The sequence below is a fragment of the Prunus persica genome, chromosome G6 (genome assembly GCF_000346465.2).
Source record: "Prunus persica cultivar Lovell chromosome G6, Prunus_persica_NCBIv2, whole genome shotgun sequence".
Taxonomy (NCBI): domain Eukaryota; kingdom Viridiplantae; phylum Streptophyta; class Magnoliopsida; order Rosales; family Rosaceae; genus Prunus; species Prunus persica.
Genome location: NC_034014.1, coordinates 26,468,083 through 26,491,999, shown reverse-complemented (window position 1 = coordinate 26,491,999; position 23,917 = coordinate 26,468,083). Strand labels below are relative to the sequence as shown.

At 37.3% G+C, this 23,917-nt stretch overlaps 4 protein-coding genes across 4 annotated transcripts; 3 read left to right on the top strand and 1 right to left on the bottom strand.

Moving 5' to 3' along the window:
* LOC18775380 (probable protein phosphatase 2C 65) lies at positions 710–3,416 on the top strand. Its single transcript, XM_007206431.2, has 5 exons — positions 710–1,236; positions 1,632–1,976; positions 2,088–2,208; positions 2,303–2,526; positions 2,739–3,416. The coding sequence occupies exons 1-5, from the start codon at positions 1,009–1,011 to the stop codon at positions 3,198–3,200; spliced, it is 1,380 nt and encodes a 459-aa protein (XP_007206493.1). The 5' UTR covers positions 710–1,008; the 3' UTR covers positions 3,201–3,416.
* LOC18774861 (putative F-box protein At4g22660) lies at positions 3,702–4,938 on the top strand. Its single transcript, XM_020565889.1, has 2 exons — positions 3,702–3,752; positions 3,805–4,938. Exons 1-2 carry the CDS (start codon positions 3,702–3,704, stop codon positions 4,936–4,938), a joined length of 1,185 nt encoding a protein of 394 aa, XP_020421478.1.
* LOC18772262 (probable F-box protein At1g44080) lies at positions 9,232–11,979 on the top strand. The gene is made up of 2 exons (XM_007207910.2): positions 9,232–11,240; positions 11,502–11,979. Exon 1 carries the CDS (start codon positions 9,318–9,320, stop codon positions 10,488–10,490), a length of 1,173 nt encoding a protein of 390 aa, XP_007207972.1. The 5' UTR covers positions 9,232–9,317; the 3' UTR covers positions 10,491–11,240; positions 11,502–11,979.
* LOC18772817 (patellin-6) lies at positions 15,420–17,850 on the bottom strand. The gene is made up of 4 exons (XM_007205206.2): positions 16,826–17,850; positions 16,530–16,654; positions 16,056–16,197; positions 15,420–15,944 (listed from the first exon to the last, which is right to left on the bottom strand). The coding sequence occupies exons 1-4, from the start codon at positions 17,531–17,533 to the stop codon at positions 15,684–15,686; spliced, it is 1,236 nt and encodes a 411-aa protein (XP_007205268.1). The 5' UTR covers positions 17,534–17,850; the 3' UTR covers positions 15,420–15,683.

Here is a 23,917-nt window from a genome sequence, read left to right as displayed (position 1 = left end):
AGAAGAAAGGTTTTGTTTTAGTTTCTAGTGTTTGTAATTTTTGATATGTGTATATAAGTTGTTAGTTGTATAGGAAATGTGTTTGAATAGGATGGTTGTAAGTGAAAGTCAAACTACCATTATTTTTGGTTTCGAACCATCTAATTGACTAAATCAATAAACCATCTAGTTTACTTAACCCGTTATCAGAAAGAAGACTTTCTAGTTTACCGCCAAAAGAAAACGGATTAGGTTTTGATTAGTTGAACAGAAACAGTGGTCTTCCAAAAACTGGTTAGGGGTATGTATATAGTTTCATCTAATGGCTTAAAAATAAGGTAACTAAATTCCTAATCAAAATAATAACTGATAAAGAAGATACATGAAACAATACGAAATCTCGCAGCATATATAATTTAGTGTGAATGCCACTATTTTAGTGAGAAAGATATCACATTGGGATTTACATGAAACACGTGACGATTTCGTGTTGGTTAACCAACTACGATATAGGGAAGATTATATTGCTAATTATAGTTTCTGTACTTTGATTAATTTAGACATTAATAGGGAGATGCAAATTTAGCATTTCTATCCGCCGAGCAAGAACGAGGATATTCTTGTCATTATCGTTTTAACAATTGTTGTCAGCGGAAAAATAGCTATTTGAGTTGAATATGGATTGAGATTAGCACGTCGAAAATTCAGAGAACAGCCCACAATTTGCAAAACAAGGAGGAAGGAGCCGGCGACTTTTTTCCTTGTTTAATTTTGATTGCATAATTGCATGCTGTTGATGCTCAACCAAAAGATTCATGCATGATTGAGTCATTTCCATAATTGCATGCACATGCCAATAAACACCATCCGACCATCGCCTTTCAATTATCTTTCTCTTCTTGCCTCTTCACCCATTTCTGCCATTTGGGTAGTGGTTGGTTTTTGTTGGGTCTTTTAAAGTTTTTTTCTTTTTTTCTTTTCTTCTTTGGAGAATTATCATTTGTGAGAGGTTGGCTTGTACAGAGAGACATGGGAGCTTGTTGTTCCAAGGAAGCGTTGTATGGAGGAGGGTACATAGAGGATGATCGTACGAACAATCGGCATTTTAACGAATCTGAGGGTAATGATGAGGAGGACAATGTAAGGCACGGGGACGACGGGGCCCGCATACGGTTGCAAGGGTGTTCTAGGTTCACATCAATGTACACCCAGCAAGGAAGAAAAGGGATCAATCAAGATGCCATGACAATTTGGGAGGTATGATTATTCAACACAACATGTCTTTCCCTGAAAAGCTCATCTGTGTTCGTTTTTTCATCTTTGATAAATAATTCTTGCATTTTTCTTTTTCTTTTTTCCTTTAAGCTTTCGTTTCATTGTCACTGTGGTTTGCTTTTTGTTGGGTTTTTCTCAGTTTTGGTGATTGACATCTGCTCTGTTTCCTAATCTCATGCCTTCAAATCTTATTGGTACCCTGTCTTCTGCAAAATTTGTTCTTCAACATTTCCTAGTTTGTTAATTGCTTCATGTAATTTCAATAATGATATGTCCTTCAGCCTATAGAATCCTCTTTTTCCCCTATGCCATTATTTTCTTTTGTTTATGAAAGCAATGTGCATTTAAACGAAGTTTTTATCTCGTCAATCCTTTAGGACTTTACTGAGAAAGGCATGTACTTCTGTGGTGTGTTTGATGGTCATGGCCCTGAAGGTCACAAAGTTGCAAGATGTGTACGTGACAATTTGCCCTCGAAGCTCTCCCAAGTGATCAAAATTTACCGACTTAACACCGGAATATTCAGTGACATTGATGTTGGAAGTGAGCTCTATGAAAATGTTGGTCACAGACACAAGAAGAAAGCCAGTCTGGATATGCCCCTTTCTTCATGGGAAGCCAGTTATGTTAAATCATTCAAGGAAATGGACGAAGAACTTAGCCTCGATAACACCATCGATAGCTTCTGCAGTGGATCAACAGCTGTAACTGTAGTTAAGCAGGTATTGTATATATTGGTTTGCACTTAAATTTGGATTAAAAAGCAAATGATTGGTTCAAAGCGCAACTGAAAAGGTTCATCTTTTTTAATTTATATGGGGTTTCATTTTCAGGGTGATCACTTGGTAATTGCCAACTTGGGGGATTCTCGTGCCGTTCTTGGCACTAGATCAGGAGAGAAAAACCAGATATGTTCTGTCCAACTCACAGTTGACTTGAAACCGGATACTCCAGGTTAGTTTAGTACTTGTGCTCTTAAGATTTTACTTGAAGCATGATGATCAAAGTTGTATTGATCTTCTTATTTTTCCCTACTGGTATGACTCAGGTGAAGCTGAGAGAATAAAGAATTGCAAAGGCAGAATTTTATCAGTGGACGAAGAACCAGAAGTGTATAGATTATGGATGCCCGATGAAGATTGCCCTGGTCTAGCAATGTCAAGGGCTTTTGGAGATTTCTGTGTCAAAGATTGTGGCCTAATCTCAATCCCTGAAGTTTTCTATAGAAGGATCTCAAGCAGTGATGAATTTGTGGTCTTGGCAACTGATGGGGTAGGAAAACAACACATTTTTTGTTTACTAATATTTGAATTGCTAAACAGGCCTCTACTTGATGGTTAAAAAAGCATACCCAATTGTGAAATGAGTGCAGATAAATGGTTGTGAAACCTGAAAATCCTTGAACTAAGCCTGAAGTTTCCTAGCTCTAAATCGTATTCATCACATCATTTGATAAACAAATTTGGTGACCGTGCTTTGTGCAGGTGTGGGATGCATTGACAAACACTGATGTGGTAAAGATAGTTGCTTCAGCAAAGAGGCGATCCATTGCAGCCGAATTGGTGGTTAAGCGTGCTGTTAGAGCATGGAAAAGAAAGTTCCCAGAATCGAAAATCGACGACTGCGCAGTCATATGCTTGTACCTGAAAGACCAACCATCATTAACACAAACCGCATCTAACTTGAGCCGTGGAGGCAAACCAAATGATACAGAGCTTTCATTGTCTTACTATAGCACAAGATCCAACATTGTAAGTGATGTGGGATGCCCTGCATCTGAGATCAGTAGCAAGATCACAGAAGACTCAAAGGAAGAGTGGAATGCGCTTGATGGAGTTGAAAGAGTAAATACCATGTTGAAGCTTCCTCGGTTTTCTAATGGTTTGAATCGGCGGAAATCACAAAAGGATGATGAAGATGGTGAAAATCAGGAATTAGTTCAATGATGAGGTCTTAAACAGAATGATTCGCAAATCTCTAATCTGGGTTAGAGATTATCAAGCTTCTTGTGACAACCAACAATTTTAAACCCAGTTCAGAACAACGGATATTTCATCAAACATGTCTCAATAGATGCAGATCAGCTTCCTGCCAAATATGAAAGATAAAAGTGCAACCATAAATTCTGCCTTTAGAATTGTTTAGGGGAAAAAGATGTAAATATTTTGTTTTACTAAATTAATAATATATATTTGACTATATTTATATATAAAAAGAAATCCCAATCCTACAGGGAAAACCAAGACTCTTTCCTTTCCTGGACAAGTTAGTAATTGATGGCTGAAATAAGTTTCGTAATTCAACCTGGATTGCTGCATTGCCTATAAATGGAGTTGAGAGCAGACTGCCTCTTTCTTTACTTTTCTTTTCCTTGTACAAAACAGAGCAACCCTCCTTTCCTTCCTTCCCTTCCTTCCTTCCCACGCCATCTAACTAACACTGCCACAATGGTCACCAAAAGGAGAAGAACAGCATCATCATCTAACGCTGCCACAATGGTCACCAAAAAGACAAGAACAACATTATCACCAAATTTGGTCTGAGCTCCAGACTAAACTGTTAAACCTGATCATGAAAAATATTTCTATCACCGACTTGCTTCAGTTCAAAGCAGTTTGTTCCTCCTGGAACCACGCCATGGAATCCTACTTTTTGGGTTCTGCTTCGGGGCCCCAAACACCATGGCTCATGCTCCTTTCTATCCAACAAAACAGGACTCATAACTACAACGACACCACTCGCTGCTTTTATAGTTTCCAAGAGAAAAAACTTTACACCATCGAGGGTGCGTTTCAAGACTTTGACAATGCTTGGTGTGTGGGTTCATCACACGGCTGGCTGGTGATTTTGGACAAAAGAGCAAACCCGCATCTCTTGAATCCAATTTCTGGACGCAGAATTCAACTCCCGCTGTTTTGGCCTGTTGATCGCTCAATTGACGAAAACCTGCGCAAGACTTATATTGCCACGGCCATCCTTTCCTCTGCCCCCTCTGGCAACTACAACAATTTTGTTGTAGCGATCATCTACGGCAGGCTTCTAGACCTACCAGCACCATTGGAACTTGCATTCTGTAAGTACGGGGGGACATGGACTAGCTTGGAGGGCAAGCATAGAGCATATAGTGATATTATATTCCACAATAACCAGCTAATTGCATTTGCTGAACATGGCTCGGTTGAAGTTTGGGACTTCAAGAACACCTCTTTTCCCATCAGAACCATCAATCTCCGTCGACCTTCCTTAGGTTCTTTGCAAGACCGCTCGAATATTTTGAAGTTTCGCAGCTGGGAATTTTCTACTCGGACTTATTTGGTGGAGTCATTGGGTGATATTTTGTTCGTGGGGCGAGTCAAAGGGAACTTTCTTGATCGTCAAGGCAGAGATGTTGATCCGTTGAGCCCGGGTGATGAGGATTGTTTTCCGTACAGAACAATGCAGTTTTATATCTTTAAGTTGAATTTGAGTGCCAAAAAGTGGGAGAAAGTGGAATGTTTGCCTGATCGGGCATTGTTTTTGGGTGGAAACCAGTCGATATCATTATCCACCATTGATTTCCCAGAGTTTGAAGCAAACTCAATCTACTTCACAGATGACAAGTGGGATGAGATCAGTTTTAAGTTCCACGGTTTTGCTAATGATTATGGTGGCCATGACAATGGAATTTACAGCATTAAGTTGTGAAGCCGTTTGATCAATTTGGTAAGTGGAGAATCGACCCACCACCCTTTTGGATTGTTCCTAATCCATGGTGACAGGGTCAAAAGAGGTATATGTTCTTATACCGTGTTTTCCTTGTACAAGATTAGTTGGAACACTTCGTGGTTGGATATTTGTATTAATTTTGTTCCCTCTAATTTCTAAAGGTGAAACTCTTCGTTGTTTTGTGCACAGGTCTTCTTTTGTTTAATTTGCTTGTTTTATGATACAATCTTTCAGTCCTGATCTCTTGGACGATATTTCTTTTCTAGCAAGTGGAGATTACTTAAAGTAATGAATATATAGTGGTTGAATGACTGCAAAAAGAATGAGAACATAATTAGTAAATTTACATATGATACATGTACATATGTATTTTTCATAAATACTTCTATTTCTCGTGTACATTTCAAAGGCATGGTAAAATACCAATTTTTATTATAAAAAACTAGCCTCTCTGCACGCGCTTCTGCGCATGCGAGAGGTTTTTTTTTAAATAAATTTAAATTTATTTTAGAATTAAAAAAGATAATAGATATTTGTGTTCCATAAAAATAGGATCCATTATCTGAATTTTCTTTTAATTTTAATTTTTTTAATACGAAAAATTATGAATTTACCATATTATCCTCATTTAATTAATAATTTCAATTCTTAATGTTTGCATTAACCAATGGCATTTTCTGGTATTTTAAATGTTTCACCATTCTTTGCCTTTTGCTTTATATATATAGATTAAACGTACAATACATGTATTGTACATAATATATCTATATTTTCATGTTTAATACATGTATTTTTAACAAATTTTCAATAATACATGAAAAATTAATGTATTATAGATATATGTTAACACATAGTATTGAATAAAAAGGATATACACTACAAAGTTTAAATAAATAATATTAAAATATCATATAATGATCGAATTTTTCAACTTTTTTATATTTTTTTTTACCAACATACATATGTATTTCATTCGTATTTTTATGGCATGTAATCGTTAACCATATTTAGTCACAGGGACGTTATGTACCTTTCCTATTTACCTTTCTCAATTTGCATTTCTCTATTGACACGTGGACTTCACTTGCACAATACATGTCAACAGAAGAATGGGAGTGGCAAATTGAAGAATGTTGTAAAAGAAAACTAGTGAAAAATGATATTCACTTCCATATTCGAACTTAAAGGGAAACGCATTTAGTTAAGTAAATAGCATCTTTACTGTGTGTGTGAATAAGGAAATGTAGATAGCATTCCTCCTCATTTAGTTAAGTAAGGAATCCCAATCCTAAAGGGAAACGCAGGATCTCCGCCTCTCTATACACAGACAAAGCTGTGAGAGTAGGGCAACAGTAACTGACATTAACTCGATGGCTCAAACCAGTCCAAACAGAAAAGTTCACGACTGGTCGAGTCTTCATCAAGATATTGTCGACTCGATCGCCAAACGAATGGTCTCTCAGGCGGATTTGATTGCTTTTGCCGCAGTTTGTAAAGCATGGAGATCAGCTGCCATCAAAGTATACTTTACCAGCTGATCAACACTGAAATCTCCAGTGCTGATGATCCAAGCCAAGAACAAGGAGAAGGGCACTCTCATAGTTTGATAGGCTGGAATTTGTGGAGTTAGCAGAGGGAGGAATTGTCATAGTTTTCGTTGGTGTGGTGAGGTAAACATGTCATTTGGGAGAGAGCGAGCGAAGAGAGAAGAGAATAAGGCGGGAGAGGGAAAGAGACTTCGGCGTATAATATTTAAAACGTATAGCCGCGCGGCAATACGGAAAAAAAAAAAAAAAGGTATAGCCAAGAATAGTATAGCCGTTCGGCTAGACTGTTAAAAAAAATAGTATCGCCGCTCGGCTATACGTTTTAAATATATTCAAATATTTAAATATTATAGCCGCTCGGCTATACTTGAAAAAATGGTTTTTAAATATATTCGAATATTTAAATATTATAGCCGCGCGGCTATACCGTTTATTTTATTTTTATAACAGGTTTTATGCCTATCTAGAAACAAGCATATACCAATCTAAAATCTTCAAATAGTCAGAATCCTTTGTTTCTTCCTTTAGAGAATTTCCTCTCTTTCTTGCTCTGAATGTAACAAGGTGACCCAGCTTGGATTGGATGTTCTGTCGTTTTAGTTTCCGATTCTTATTAGCTCAGCCTCTTCAATCCCCAAGTGTGATCTCTCTGAAGCCTAATATGTTACCACCTCCAGGATCCAGGTTTTCAACCGCTGTATCAAGGAAGAGTTGCAAGGGAAAACTAGGGTGCTGGAATCAGCTACATTTTCTTCCTCAAGTGGATCAAATTATTCTAGTCTGTGATGGTACGATTAAAGAGGTCGGAACCTTTAAGGAGCTGTCTAAAAGCAGTAAGCTGTTCCAGAAATTAATGGAAAATGCAGGGACAATGGAAGAACATGTAGAAGGAAAAGAAGATGGCAAAAATTAATGATTACCATGAAGGCTCAACAACTGCTTCCAATGGAGTGTTGAATGACTTGCCAAAAGCACCTCAAAGAGTTATAAACCTGGATTCTACACTCTTGTATATGGGATTCTGTCATTTTGCCAGGTGTGTCAAGAGTTGCCACATAATTCTCCATTTCCAACTTGTTCTTGATTTTGAAGATATTTATCCACATTTCCTGATTTCTGAGATTTCAAGTTGGTATTCGTAATCTGATTTAAGCAATTGAACGAAGCTACTTTGTGAAGCATTGTGTTTCAGCATGAGAGTTTGTAATTGTCTTGTTATGGCATGCAGTCAATGCAACGAGGTGACCCAGCTTGGATTGGTTGCATATACGCCTTGTCAATTTTCACTGGTGTGGTATGAATTCTGTCGTGTTTTCTCAAGTAACATGATTTGATTGCCGTCCCTGCATATGTTAAACATAATTACATCAAATATGTTTCTATGTGCATTATGAAAAGCTCAGCTAGCTATAGAAGTTGCCCCAGGAGCTTCCTGTGACGGGTTTAAATGAAATTTATGGAAAATGGAGCTGATAACTTAAATGTGCAAAAATATTGCAAGGACAGATTGTGAATTGTATTGACAGTTTATTCATCGTTGTCCAGTCACTTGGTGCTCTCTGAAAGCTCAGTATTTCCAGAATGTTATGCGGGTCTGTTTTAGAAATGCTCAGTATCTCTAATTCTTTGAAATGCTCTACTTTAAGTCATTTGATTCAATTATAATTTATAACTAATATGCTCTTTCTCATGATTTAGCAAATATGTCAAACAACTTCACGCACTATTGTCAGCTCCTTTCCGGATCACTGTAGCCATGGTTCTTCTTTACCCGCAGTTAGGTGTTGCATCACTTATTTGATAAATGATGCTAATTCTCATGATCCCCATACAGGTCAGCACTTGGTTCTTTCTCTACTTGTAGATTTCCACTTTTCTTTGAAGGTTAAGCTTAGGCTATCATGTTCTTACAGAACAGAAAAACCGTTAACATTTCCTGCTTTCATGCATTTGTATTTATTTCCATCTTAATCTTCTTTTCTTGGTCGAAATTGTCATAGATATCTTTAATCTGGATTTGTGGATCCAGTCTTCAGAACTCAGAAAAGCTTAACAATCTGGGTAGTTCAGCTGCTAGAATGCTTTCTTGGCGGCACCGGAGAAGGGAAGACGTCGCTTGTATCAGCCATGCTTGGAGAGCTGCCTCCCAGAGAGCATATTCTGGTGTTGTAATCAGGGGAACTGTTGTTCATGTTCCCCAAGTTTCATGGATTTTCAATGCTACTGTGAGTCGCAGCATCTCTTCTTTGAATGCCTACAATGTTCAATCTTGGCTTTCTTCTAGGTACGCAAAAATGTTTTATTTGGATCTAGATTCGAGCCTGCAAGATATTGGAAGGCTATTGATTTAACTGAGTTGCAGCATGATCTATACATACTTCCAGTAAGTGAATTTATGAAGTTTTAGCTTTGAATTTGGTGATCATTACACTCTAAAGATTTCCAATATTTAAACAGTATAGCCGAACGGCTATATTATTTAAATAGTATATCCGCCCGGCTATACTTAATAGTATAGCCAACGGTTATACTTTTTTAAAAAATAGTATAGCCGAGCGGCTATAATCTTAGGATATGCTTTTAAAAATGGTATAGCCGCGCGGCTGTACTATTGTTAAAAAATATTACAGCCGAATAGTATAGCCGCGCGGCTATACTATTTTTTTCGCCGACTTTAAAGAAAATGTAGATAGCATTCCTCCTCATTTAGTTAAGTAAGGAATCCAATCCTAAAGGGAAACGCAGAATCTCCGCCTCTCTATACACAGACAAAGCTGTTAGAGTAGGGCAACAGTAACTGACATTAACTCGATGGCTCAAACCAATCCAAGCAGAAAAGTTCACGACTGGTCGAGTCTTCATCAAGATATTGTCGACTCGATCGCCAAACGAATAGTCTCTCGGGCAGATTTGATTGCTTTTGCCGCAGTTTGTAAAGCATGGAGATCAGCCGCCATCAAAGAATACTTTACCAGCCGATCAACACTGAAATCTCCAGTGCTGATGATCCAAGCCAAGAACAAGGAGAAGGGCACTCTCACCCCTGAATTCTACAACAGCTCAAAGAGTACATGGTCAAAGGGTACGTTTCACAAACTTGGTCTGCTAGCACCCAAGAAAACAAAGCAGTCTTTTTATTCTTCTCTAGGCTGGCTGGTGGCTGTGTCTGAGGATTTGAAGGTTGATCTGCTGCACCCTTTAAGCCATGCCCAGATTGAACTTCCAGATATTAACAAAGTCAGAAACCATCACCAGCAACAGAGCTTTTCTGGCGTGCCGTACGAGTTCATAGCTAGTAAGTTTGTCTTGTCATCAAGCCCTTCTTGGACGTGTGGTTATATAGTGACTGTTATTTATAGGATTTTGGGAGGCTGGGGATTTTGGAGACCAGGAGAAGATGAATGGACCAGTGTGGGAAGGAATATAATGGATCTTGCTTATTATAAAGGGCAGTTTTATGCTGTGGACTTTGATGGGAATATAATGGTTTGTGAGATTGCAGAGCCTGAGCAACCAAAAATGAGGATTGTTGTTCCGAAAGTGCCAATGGAACCCATGTGTGCTTCTGTTGATCAAAGCCTTTATCTGGTGGAATCACAGGGGGCCTTGTTGGTGGTTCTGCGTCTTAGGCAATGGTTCAGTTCGACAACTGAGTTTAGGGTTTTCAGTGTGCCATTGGAGGGTTGTGGCAAGTGCTGGTGCCATTGGTCGGATTTGCAGGTAAAGAACTTGGGTGACAGTACCCTATTTCTGGGACGCCATAATTCTTCATTCTCTATCGAATGCAAGAATAACAAGAACTTTGTATGTTTGGGGAATAGCATTTGCTTCACGGTTGATTTTTGTGAGTGTCTTGCACTTACCAATGGAGATATGGACGCCAGTTATTTTGTTTTCAATATGACAGACGGGAAACTCAAGCCTTGCTTGGGCAAACGCCTCAATTTAAGAGCGCCATATTTATGGATTCAAGCACCATTTTAAAGCCTTAGGTGATTGTTGTATTTTAAAATCTCATCTTTGGATAATCAAGCCATGTTGGGTAAAATTGGTTGGAGATTACATGCTGAAGATGAGGGTTTGTGGGCTAAATTTTTTGAGGATAAGTATCTGAAAGGCTGCTCTACTTTGGATAATTCTCTGGAGGTTAGGAAGGATTGTTCTGCCACTTAGAAGGGAATTTTACATGGCTCTAAGCGTCTTTTGCAGGGGATGACTTGGAGAATTGGTATGGGGGATAAGGTGAAGTTTTGGACTGATAAATGGTTGTCTGATGTGCCTTTGATACATTATGAGGGGGTGGGGGAGTTGTTGGACCTTGATGGTCCTGTGTCAAGTTTCTTTAAGCAGGGATGGTGGGATATTAAGAAGCTGAGAGCTACTGTGCCTGAAGAGGTGGTGCAAAAAGTTATTAGTTTCTCTTCTGGGTTTAATAGTAATTTGGAGGATTCCCAGATTTGGAAGCCTAATGCCAATGGGATTTTTACCATAAAATCTGCTTATCAATTGCTTTTTGGAGATTCTTCTTGGACTGATGCTTTTTGGAAGGCTTTGTGGCAGTTGAAACTTCCCCCCAAGTTGTAAGTTTTTACCTGGCTTGCGTACCAGGATAAAATTATTTCTAATGATCAGAGAGTTCGGAGGCATTTATCTATGGATTCTTCTTGTTCTTTAAATGATTGGCCTTCTGAAGCTGCTGTCCTTATTCTCAGAGATTGTAGTAAAGCCAAAGAGGTTTGGAGCTATTTTTTGCATCACAGTCAACACACTCATTTCTTCTCTGCTGATTTTTAGCATTGTCTTAAGAATGATATATTCTCCAAGGCTCGTTGGTCTGGGAGCATATCTTGGAGTTCTGTACTGTGTTTATTTGTTGGTATTTGTGGAAATGGAGAAACCAATTTATTTTAATGCTGAGGAGGTTGTTCCTTCTAATCCTAGGCAGATTATTCTCTCTGCTGTTTCTGAGTGGAGCAAGGCTTCTTGTGGTTGTAGGGCAGTTGGGAGAAAGTGCAATCTCTTTTGGCTTGGGATTTTCCTGGGACTGCAGTGGCCAACATAATTTGGATGGGTCACATAAAGCGGCTTTTGGGAATATTGGTGCTGGAGGCGTTCTTCGTAATAGCAATAGGGAATGGCTTGGGGGATTTGCTGTGAATCTGGGGAAGGGTCAAACATCTCCTTGCTGGTCTGCTGTGTAACTGCTGTGATTTTCTTAGGCAGTTTGACACTTACAAGATTCACCATATTTTCAGAGAGAAGAATTGCCTTGCTGACTGCCTAGCAAACTGGAGTTTCAATCTGGATTTAGGTATTTGTTTCTTTGACACTGCTCCTGTTTGGGCTACTGAAGCCTTGGTTGATGATTTGTTAGGCGTTTCTCATGCTCGTTTGATTGGTATTGTAAGAGTGTAGCTGTTTTGGGGTCTCCCCCCTATTTCATTTATAAAAAAAATCTCATCTTTGGATCAAATTATTTCATGTTGCCTATTTCTTGAGTAGTGGAGTTTAAGGTAATCAATATTTGGTTGAACATTTTGTCTGAAAGGATGAGAATCTGCTTCCTTTTGTTAGTAAAAAAACAGAACACCCTCCTCCGTCCTTTCAAAACAAGTGACAGAAAAATCAAAAACAGATTTTGACCATTAATAATCAATCCCCTTCAAGTTCCAAGTCCCAGACATACATAATGCGGCAGTCACTATACTATTATTCAAAAGGCTCTCTGTTCTTCCATCACCAAATCACCATCAATATATAATCTTCAGCAGACAAACAGTATTTGAGATGGAATAAAACCAAGGTCAATAGATATGCATTTCCTCTATATTAAGCAATAATATATATCATACTACCACCATTTTTATATATTGCAGTACTAAAACAAGTTCACAATCACTGATTAAATAAACCCCTCAAAAAGAACACAGCAAGCAAAATGCAAAAAGGAGAACCTTACAAGTTCAGCTAATTAATCCCCTTTCATGGTCGAAGTTAGCTTAGCTTAGATACAATCATGGGTAACAAATTGAAGAATAAAAAAATAAAGCTTGAAGTGGACGTAAATACCCAAGTGAGCAATTTGGAGCTGGAATTGGTGGAGTTGGCAAAGGGAGGAATTGTCGTAATTGTCGTTGGTGTGGTGAGGTGAACATGTCGTTGGGGAGAGAGCGAAGAGAGAAGGGAATGAGGCGGAAGAGGGTAAGTGACTTAGGACTATAATATTTAAAACGTATAGCCGTGCGGCTATACTATTTAAATATTTAAATTTAAATATTTAAATAGTATAGCCGCGCGGCTATACTAAAAAAGGGGACAAAAATAGTATAGCAGCTCGGCTATACCTTTTATTTTATTTTTATGATAGGTTTTATGCCTAACTAGAAACAAGCATATAACAGTCTAAAATCTTGAAATAGTCAGAATCCTTTGTTTCTTCCTCTAGAGAATTTCCTCTCTTTCTTGCTCTGAATGCAACAGGGTGACCCAGCTTGGATTGGATGTTCTATCGTTTTAGTTTCCGATTCTTATTAGCTCGGCCTCTTCAATCCCCAAGTGTGATCTCTCTGAAGCCTAATATGTTACCACCTCTAGGATCCAGGTTTTCAACCGCTGTATCAAGAAAGAGTTGCAAGGGAAAACTAGGGTGCTGGTCACAAATCAGCTACATTTTCTTCCTCAAGTGGATCAAGTTATTCTAGTCTATGCTGGTACGATTAAACAGGTGGGAACCTTTAAGGAGCTGTCTAAAAGCAGTAAGCTGTTCCAGAAACTAATGGAAAATGCAGGGACAATGGAAGAACTTGTAGAAGGAAAAGAAGATAGCAAAAATGAATGATTACCATGAAAGCTCAACAACTGCTTCCAATGGGGTGTTGAATGACTTGCCAAAAGCACCTCAAAGAGTTATAAACCTGGATTCTACATTCTTGTATATGGGATTCTGTCATTTGGCCAGGTGTATCAATTGTTGCCACATAATTCTCCATTTCCAACTTGTTCTTGATTTTGAAGATATTTATCCACATTTCCTGATTTCTGAGATTTCAAGTTGGTATTCGTAATCTGATTTAAGCAATTGAATGAAGCTACTTTGTGAAGCATTGTGTTTCAGCATGAGAGTTTGTAATTGTCTTGTTATGGCATGCAGTCAATGCAACGAGGTGACCCAGCTTGGATTGGTTGCATATACGCCTTGTCAATTTTCACTGGTGTGGTATGAATTCTGTCATGTGTTTTCTCAAGTAACATGATTTGATTGCCGTCCCTGCATATGTTAAACATAATTACATCAAATATGTTTCTATGTGCATTATGAAAATCTCAGCTTGCTATAGAAGTTGCCCCAGGAGCTTCCTGTGACTGGTTAATTTATGGAAAATGGAGCTGATAACTTAAATGTGCAAAAATATTGCAAGGACAGATTGTGAATTATATTGACAAGTTTATTCAGCCATGCTTGGAGAGCTGCCTCCCAGAGCAGATTCTGGTGTTGTAATCAAGGGGACTGTTGCTCAAGTTCCCCAAGTTTCATGGATTTTCAATGCTACTGTGAGTAGCAGCATCTCTTCTTTGAATGCCTGCAATGTTCAATCTTCGCTTTCTAGCCGATTCAAAGCCATCTTCTACCCCTATGTGCACTTTCTGAGATTTCAAAGTTGAAAGTTCTCTTCTAGTTACGCGAAAATGTTTTGTTTGGATCTAAATTCGAGCCTGCAAGATATTGGAAGGCTATTGATTTAACTGAGTTACAGCATGATCTATACGTACTTCCAGTAAGTGAATTTATGAACTTTTAGCTTTGAAATTGGTGATCATTTCACAGACTGTAGATTTCCAGATATATAGTATAGCCGAGCGGCTATACCATTTCTTCTTCTTTTTTAGAATTTTTTTTCTTGACTTTGAGAGAGAGAGAGAGAGAGAGAGAGAGAGAGAGAGAGAGAGAGAGAGCTAATTAAGTAAGGAATCCTCTCCAATCGTACAGGTAATCGCAGAATGTCCGCCTCTGTGTACACAGAAATAAACATAGCTGTTAGGGTAGGGCAACAGTAAGTAACTGATATTAACTCGATGGGTCAAACCAGCCCAAACAGAAAAGTTCATGACTGGTCGGGTCTTCATCAAGATATTGTCGACTCGATCGCCCAATGAATAGTGTCTCCGGCGGGTTTGATTGCTTTTGCCGCAGTTTGTAAAGCATGGAGATCAGCAGCCATCAAACCATACTTTACCAGCCGATCAAGACTGAAATCTCCATTGCTTATGATCGAAGATTTGCTTCGCGGTTGATTTTTGTGAGTGTCTTGCACTTGCCAGAGGAAACATGGACGCCAGTTCTTTTAATTATAATATGGAAGACGGGAAAATCATGTCCTGCTGGGGTAAACGCCTCAATGTAAGCGCCATATTTATGGATTCAAGCCCCAAGCTTTTAGATCCATGTATAGGAATAGGATGATGCCTCAAAATTATTTCAAGTTGCATATTTTTTTTAGTAGTGGACTTTAACTAAGGTAATAAATATTTGGTTGAACATTTTGTCTACAAAAATTACAACTTTTCTGCTAACCTTTGTATGTATGTATGTTGTCACAAATGTCATAGCGTTATTGGTTGGTATAACCGTTGCAACTAAGTTTTTCTCCTATGCGTGGGATTTTTTCTACAACCCCTGGGCCCAGATTGTGGTGATCATTATATTTCAAACCCCACTTCTGCTTCCTTTTGTTAGTGAAAAACAGAACACCCACCATCCTTGTCAAACCAGTGACAGAAAAATCAAAAACAGATTGTGACCAGTAATAACCAAAATCCCTTTCAAGCTCCAAGCCCCAGACATAAACATATTGCTGCAGTCACTATCATTCAAAAAGCTCTCTCTTCTTCCATCACCAAATCACCATCAAGATCTAATCTCAAGTAGACGAGCAGTATTTGAGATGGTATGACACCAAGGTTCAATAGATATGTTTTTTCCTCTATATTAAGCAATAATATATATCATACTACCACCATTTTTATACATTGCAGTACTAATACTTCTTAGCAGACTAAAAAAAAAGGTTCACAACCATTGATTAAATAAACCCCTCAAAAAGAACAAAGCAAGCAAAATGCGAAAAGGAGAACCTTACAAGTTTAGCTAATCAAATCCCCTTCATAGTCGAAGTTAGCTTAGATAGAGGCCGATTTGCGGACAATGTAACGATAGGCAGCTACCTTTCTCCTGCGGGAGGCGCTGTTGTCAACCGAGAAAACCATCTTGCCTGCTTCACGAGGAGTAAAGGAGTTGTGGATTGCTTCTTCAGAGGGCATCACCTTTCTTGGCTTGTCCACTTGGATTATGTAGCTGCCTTCTGCATTGGGCACAAACTCTGCACTGTACTCCAAGTCCCACCCTCCAACTACTATATCCCATGTTATTGTAGCATCAGCCTGATCAAAATTCCAACAAGAACGAGAGAAATTAACCACCACTAAACTCTTTTAGATCACTAATTAAAGAAATTAACATTAAGACATAATAACTCTGGACGGTTAATGAACCTCAATCCCCTCGATCTGTATGTTCACTTTCTCTCCTCCTTTGACAGTGAACTCGGAAGCTGGTTTTGGGGGACCATTTTGCAGATCACTGAGACGACTCAGGCCACCATACTGAACTGGAACGTCCTCAGGCCTTATAAACCTGTTTCAGAATGACAACATACCAATTTCGAGTAAGTGTCCAGCAATCAACTTAAAATAGCAAGGTGACATAGCAACAGGGGTTTTACAGAGTACAGAAGAGAAGGAACTGGTTGAGTATTCAAGAAATGAACAAAAACACAAAAACATAAAATAATGGAAAAACAGTGAAGGAATCAAAAGGCAGCAGGGAAACTATAAACCCAAATAAAGAATCAGCAGAGAGTGGGGACCAAAAACCCAATTAAAGAATCTCAATAAGAACATCAGTTTTCACAAAAATCATATAAGAACAAAACAGAGTGAAACAATGTTTGATGGTAGGGAACTCACTTGTATAGTGTTTCTGCAACATTTCCTTCCTTAGATATCACAAACTTGCTCTTAGTTCGTTGGGTCAGAAACGGACTGAATAGAGAATACAACGCGCTGAAGTACCACGGCACATTGATGAAAATCTGAAAACAACCCCAAATTAAAAACCATATCAGAATTACCTCAAAAAATACATCCTACCCACAAATCAATCATTTTGTTCATAAAAAACCCTACTAGAGAATCAACTCAAAAATACAGTCCACTAATTCAAATTCAAAACCCACAAGAAATCAATTGAAAATTTTAGGTACCTTGCGAGCAACCATTTCAGGGTAGTTGTCTTGAAACAGAGAGAGGATCTGGTTAGAGGCAACCCTGAGCTCTCTTTTGGGCATGTCTTTGAGATCAGTGACTTGGATGATGGAGTTAATCCCACCAGGCTTAAAATGCAAGGCGTTGATGCCCCTCTCAAGAACCTGAACTCTCCACCTCAGAAACTTCTTTAGCTTCTCGTCATCCCCAAAAATTCTCTCGTACATATCTCTGTCCTTGAAAACTCCATAGGCGTTGTAGCAAACAGGGTGGCCCTGTTTGTCAAAGCCGTGCATATAAGCCACAACTCCTTCAAGCTCCTTGAACCCCAGGTCCTCCTCAACGACGCCGTCTGCTCCAAACTCTTTTCTCCAAGCCAGGCACTTGAGCAGCATGGCGAAAGCGTCAGGGACCCTGAAGTCTCTGGCTCTGAGAAACTTCAATAGAATCACATCGGCCTTTTCGTCGTTGCCCAACAGGGGAACCCCCCACATGGACCCGTCGGAGGCTTCAGAGCCCATGAGCTTGTCCTTGAGCTCTTGAAGCGCTTTCTTCTCTGAGGATTTTAGCTGTGAGACGAAGTACGTGTCCTCTTTGAAAGATGGGGTGCGGAGAGTGGTGGCTTCCATGAAAGTGGTGACGAAGCTTTTCTTGTTGGGTTTTGGTGAGGCTTCTGGGTGGGTTTGGAGAGGGGTTTTCTGGTCCATTTTTGGGGTTTTTGAGCGAGACCCAGATGGAATCTGTGTGAGAAAATGCAGGTTGCTTGGTTAATTTGAGAGTCTGGGTTGTGTAGATATGTATAGTGAGAAGGTTTGGGGTTTTGGGTTTGGTGGGGGTCAGAGGAAGGTCTGGTTTCGATTCTGAAAGCTCAGATACTGGGAGTATGATTGCAGTGAACGAGGGAAAGAGACAAACAAACAAACAAAAGAGAGGTTGAAAAAGACGCAGAGTGAAAAGAGAGAGAGAGAGCCGCGGTTTTAGTTTTGAACTTTCAAAAGCGGCTTCTCAAGAACAGGAAAAGAGGAAGGTCTACTTGTAATAAAAATGTGGCAAAATTTGAATGGAGAGCATGAGGAACACGCACCCTTTAAGCGCGGGGGTTAAGTTTTCGAGGGAACCTAGCCGAGCCAAGCCCAGCCGAGCGGTGGGGTGGAGTGCAGAGAAGGTGATAATAATTGAGGATTTGAGGGGGTGGGGATGAACAGTAGGCACGGGATTGTTTGCGTAGGGAAGTGGGGCCCAGTGGGGGCAGTGGGCCTGTTTTCTAAGCTCCTCTTTTTCTTTTTTAGTTTTCTCGGTCTCTTCTTGTGGGCCCAATCTCCTTCCCACGCCTCAAAGCTGCAAAGCACTTGTTTGGTCCTTTGATCTTGTACGACCCATTCTTCTTCTTTTTTTATAATTCATGCTTATCAAATTTATCTCATTTTAAAAATAATTAAATGCAGTATTCAGACAATCTGTTTATTAAATTATTTACTTTTTAGAGAATGGTACGTCATAAATTATTCAATAATACATGAATCAGAATGTTTATAATAAATAAATATTAGCAAAAACACGTGACAACCCATAAAATATAATTCGATCTTATAATTAATTAATTAATTTTAGAGACGTCCTTTACTTTATTTTTCTATTAACGATAATTGTTCGAGGAGACGTACGTAAATACGGTACCTTGATTATTTTTCTTGATTAATAAATTTGTAATCCACCGAAGGGCTGCAGCATAATGGAAAGGTAATTATTAGTTATGTGTGTTAGAAATGCACATGAGTGCGTCGTCGTTGCAGTCAACTTTGTCATCTTTACTAAAAGCTAATCAATTACATTAATCTTATGGTTAGCGCTTCAATATCTCAAAGTTATCAAGAAAAAAGAAATAAAAAATTCCAAAATTACTCAAAGCTGTAAATATGATTTTCCACTAAATTTCCCTTTCCTGTGAAATTTGAATAATGCTGCAAAATTTTGAGCCAAAGTTTTTGTTGGTAGCCTTTTACAACAAGTTTGCATGAAAATGTGAAAGCATGGAGTGGATAGGGAAAGACCTTTCGGCCCCACTTTTAAAGAAACCCGGAATATTTGCATCGATTTTTGAAAAAAAAAAAAAAAAAAAAAAAAGGGGGGGGGGACTTGAAAATTGAAGCCAAATTTAATTAATTAATCATTTAGGGAAAAGGAGGTTAATGAGAATATTTGGGGATCTTAATGAAAATTACCCATTATTATTAGGCATGGTTTTCTGTCAATGAAACCGTAGGACCCATTTTCATCATTTTATCCACCAAAGCAGCCTAATTGACAAATTTTACACCCAAATTCAAATGTGGATCATATTGTAATAGTAATATGTTTTTACAAAAATACCATGATTCATGAACTCGTACAAAAGCACCAAATGGAACGCGTACGTGCTTTTCAAAAAAACCCAAATCAAGCAATTGTTGTAAAAATAAAAAATAAAAAAATTTGTCAAACGATAGAAATATGATTGATAAAAGTAGAAATACTCGATTACAATAGTCACAAAGATAAATAATCACTTGAACTCATATTTAGACCCAAACAAAGGCAAACAATTGTTGTATTTAAAGTACATGGTTAAGATTTAGCAAAGAAAAATAGTAACAAATTTTGCCTTCATGGAAAAAGTAGAGGAAGTTAAAAGATGAGTGTTAGAATCACTTAGTGACGATAAAAGGAAGAACAACATTTTGGATAAACTATATTCTAAAGTTAGTTCACATTACGTTATTGTGAAAATTCGGGAAAGTTAAATGTTTAATTCAAAAAAGAAAAAAATATCAAAGTAATTCTTTCTTTTTACTTTTCCGGAGCTGAACAAAATCACTTTTGACCTGTGCGCCATCCCACTTGATTAACAAAACCCTTTAATCATCGCTCCCCAAAAAGATATGAATCGTCCTAATTATACTCAATTACCATCTTAATTATGCCTCCAAACATCTCAAATTAAAAGAAAATTTTTAAAAATAAAGAGATATTTAGTTATGTTCTCATTCTTAGCATTAATAATATAAATAAATCATACACTATTTAATTTCTAAAAAAAAAAAAACTCAAAAAAATGATAGCTGACTCTATTGAATTTAATTTTGATTATTAAATTACTTTGATGGTTTTGAGGTTGAATTTGTTTTAATAAATTAATGGCAGTTTTGTAATTTAAAAGAAGTTAAAAGCATTTTTGTTATGTTGTAAATGAGTTTTAGGTGTGTTTCTTAGGGGTTTTTATTTTATAATTTAGACTTCTATATTGGGTATAATAGTAAATTTCTCAAAAACAAATGTGTTCAGAATATAAAATAAGTTGGTGTTTTCTGTAAATTCACATATTATTTCAGTCAGTACAAATTTTTTATTTAGGTCACATCTCACATGCACACCAATAATAACGAAAACTAGTGTGAGAAATGTGCACTAGAAGTTCAAATGTGCTTTTAAGCCAAAACAAAAACCCTGCCACACCTGGAAAGAACATCGCCTTAATCAGAGGAAATTAAGCCACAGCTCTATCCAACCAAAGATTCTTCCAAAGATATGATCATTTTTCTCACTTTGGCTCCCAAGTCAAGTCACCAAGACAGCCAAACATATTTTTATAAGGGCTACAGCTCATGCAGGTTCAGAGAGTGAGCAGACACAGCAGCACAGACAAACAAAAAGAAGAAACAAAAGCCATTAAAGTAAAGCTTTGAATAAGTGGACACATTTTTTACCATCTTCTTCATTTTGTCAGTTCCTCATGTTTCAGTATGAAAGCACACTACCTCCCAAGAAAAAAAAATAATTCAGAATTCAGATTGTGCAGATGAGGTTTTGGGTTAAATGCATCCTCTAAACTTGGCTTTACTTGATTAAATGCAAACATAAAGTTTTACTTCTGAAACTCAATATAAAGTTGAATTGAAACCCAACTGATTTTTTATGTAGGCAGAAGCAGTACTGGACTTGCGGTCTTTGTAGTGACCTATTAGAGAAAAACTTGTATATCACGGGAATATCATTGTTTTGCTGTTTCTAATCATGTGTCCGGTCATGCGTAATAAGAATTTCACATAACAAAGCGTGATGGAATGTAAATAGTAAAATAATGTTATCGCTGTAAATCGTTCTCCACCATTTATTGAACTCTGAGTTAGATATGAAAATAGTAGGGTTTTGCAGAGCTGAAGGGAACCGCAAACCAAGGAGCTTTCTTTGTGGTGAAATATTGTATGGGAACTGTCTTTTACACCAATTGGGGGCATGCCTGATTTGCTATGGATAAAAGTAGATTAATGATAGGAGGGGAGGTACCACTCTTGTTGCACAAATTTATTGCTCTCTTTAAGAAATGGCACCAATGATTTTGAGAAAATTATTTTCCATTTCTAAGGTTTTAATAAATAACTTTTGCTAAAGTAAATTGTCCACACATGTACAAACAACAACAGACAACCTTGTGACCCTAGCATTCAGTAATCTTGATGAACTCATAAGTTGTATGTTTTGAGTTATGCTTGCCAATGTAATAGCTTTGTTTTTGTTTTTGAGATGTCCTTTTTCTTTTTCTTTTTTAGTAAACAGTACCAATAATAAAGTTGAAATAAATGAGAGTATGGGTTGGTCAAGGCCTTGGGAGACAGAATTTCAGACTCTTTCGTACAAAATGTTGAATTAGGAGAGTTCTTGACCTGTTTGCGTGTGAAAACATTGCAGAAAAAATGGTCGATTTGTTTTGGTAAGACCTCGCAGCCAAATGGGCAAAGCAGAGAAGTCTGAAGCCTAGTTGTTTGTATTTACACACTGATAATTATCTTACAAATAACTCAATAATATCAAAGGAGTCTAGTCTAATGAAAAAGTGTTTTAATTGACAAATCGATAGTCTTATGTTTGAAAAAGTCTTTTTAACAGTATTCAAAAAAAGAATCTAATAGCATGATGAGTGTATAGTCTATATGGGCTCGTTTGTTACACAGAACTATTTTGGCATGGACTATGCTTAGGAACATTCTTGGCTTTGTCTAAGTTGGATAATACTTATCATGTGTTTAGTGTATGCTTGGACTAGGACTATTTTTTTTTTTTTTTTTTCATATATATATGTATGTATTATAATATAATATATCAGTCCCGATTTCTTGGACCACAGGAGTCCAAAAGATTGTGGTCACCCACCGTTGGATATTAATCTAATGGTTGAAAAAAGTTTTTTAAAATGAGTGCAAGAGTGAGTGAACCGTTGAATTTACATTCAACGGTGAGTGACCACAAATTTCTTGGACCCCTGTAGTTCAAGAGATCATGACTGTATAATATATATATAGGTATATTATAATAATAATACTCAATCTTGAAATCGTTTTAAAATTTTTTTTTAAACCATTGGATTAATATCCAACGGTAGGTGACTACAATCTCTTGGACTCCTGTGGTCCAAGAGATCAGGACTGATATATTATAATAGATAATATATATGAGCAATAATAATAATAATAATATACATGTATATATGTGTATTATTATATATATACATATATAATGTATATGTATATATACATGTGTATATGTATATTATAATACATACATGGGTATAATGTATATACACATATATGTATATATACGTGTATATATATGTATTATAATATATAATATAATATATATTACATATATACATGTATGTTATTATTATAATATTAATATGTATATGTGTATATGGATATATTATAATAATAATATACGTGTATATATATACATTATAGTATATGTGCATGTAATAATAATAATAATAGTAATATATGTTATTAGTATTACAATATAATATATATATATATTATATATTGGTGAACACAAGACTAGTTAATTCTTTCTTTTTATATGGATTTAGTAGTCTCCTCGTAAGAATGTATTTTTGGTGAGTCCGGTATTAACAATCCCATCTAAAACTAAAATTAAATGAAACAAACATATTATTCAAATCAGACCAAGCCAAATCTGTATACTCACCGACTCTAAATGTTTTGCAAGGCTACAAAGTGGGTTGGCTATATGGTAGATTACTCTGCTTGGTAAATTAAAATGAAACAAGGGATGTGCCTAATTTCTGTAAGCAAGCCACTGACTGATTGATTGATTGATAGATGGAAGGACTGATCGAAATTGAAGTAACCCTGCCACTCTCTTACTAACTTACCCTCACATGACCATTGGAAACATAGGATTGACTGGACTCTTCAGCCCAATTATGCAAGTACATGAATTGATAAAAATATTCCTTTGGGTTTTTTTGTCCATTTCTCCTCTTTGATTATGTTTACATGCATAACCAAAAGCTCAGCCATCAACACCAAGAAACCAAAACCAAAAAGGAAAATGATGATAAAAAGAGCAAAGAAAGAAGGTGAAAATGAAAAAAACTTACAAGAAAGAAACACATCGATGACACACATCTTGGAGTTTGTGGGCTGGCCAGAGGGCCACGAATGGGCTTTATCCAACCCATTGGCCCTCACTTCATGCCACTGTTTATTAGACGCTTCCCTTTGCTTTGGCTTTTAGGCTCTTAACGCCCCATGAAATTTCTTGAGGAGGAATTCAGCTATTGGGCTGTATGGCTATAGCCCATGCCCTTTTTCTATTTGTCAATACCCATGTAGTCTCTCTCTCTAGCCAATGCTTTTCTTTTTTTCAATACCCGTGTTCTCTTCTCTCTCTCTCTCTCTCTCTCTCTCTCTCTCTCTTCTTTTCCTCCTTTCTCTCTTCTTATTCGTATTTCTGTTTTTTTTCCCGCCTTTCTTTTGTTTTTTTCCCCTTCGTTTCTCCAATTTTTATGGTTTGGATCTACTATAAATCGAGCCTTCTTCCACTGTTTCTTCTTCTTATTTCTTTTTTTTTCTTATTCATTTCTCTTTTCCCTCTCACATGTGTTGTAAATTCCGACTTGGTGCGATATGGCCCTTACTGCTGAAATTTTCTGCCTATGTAAGGTAAATTGAGCCCATGAAGTTTTGAAATTCTGGATTCGTCCTTTACAACTTTAAATTTTTTATTTTTTAATTATAATTTTTAAAAAGAACAATATG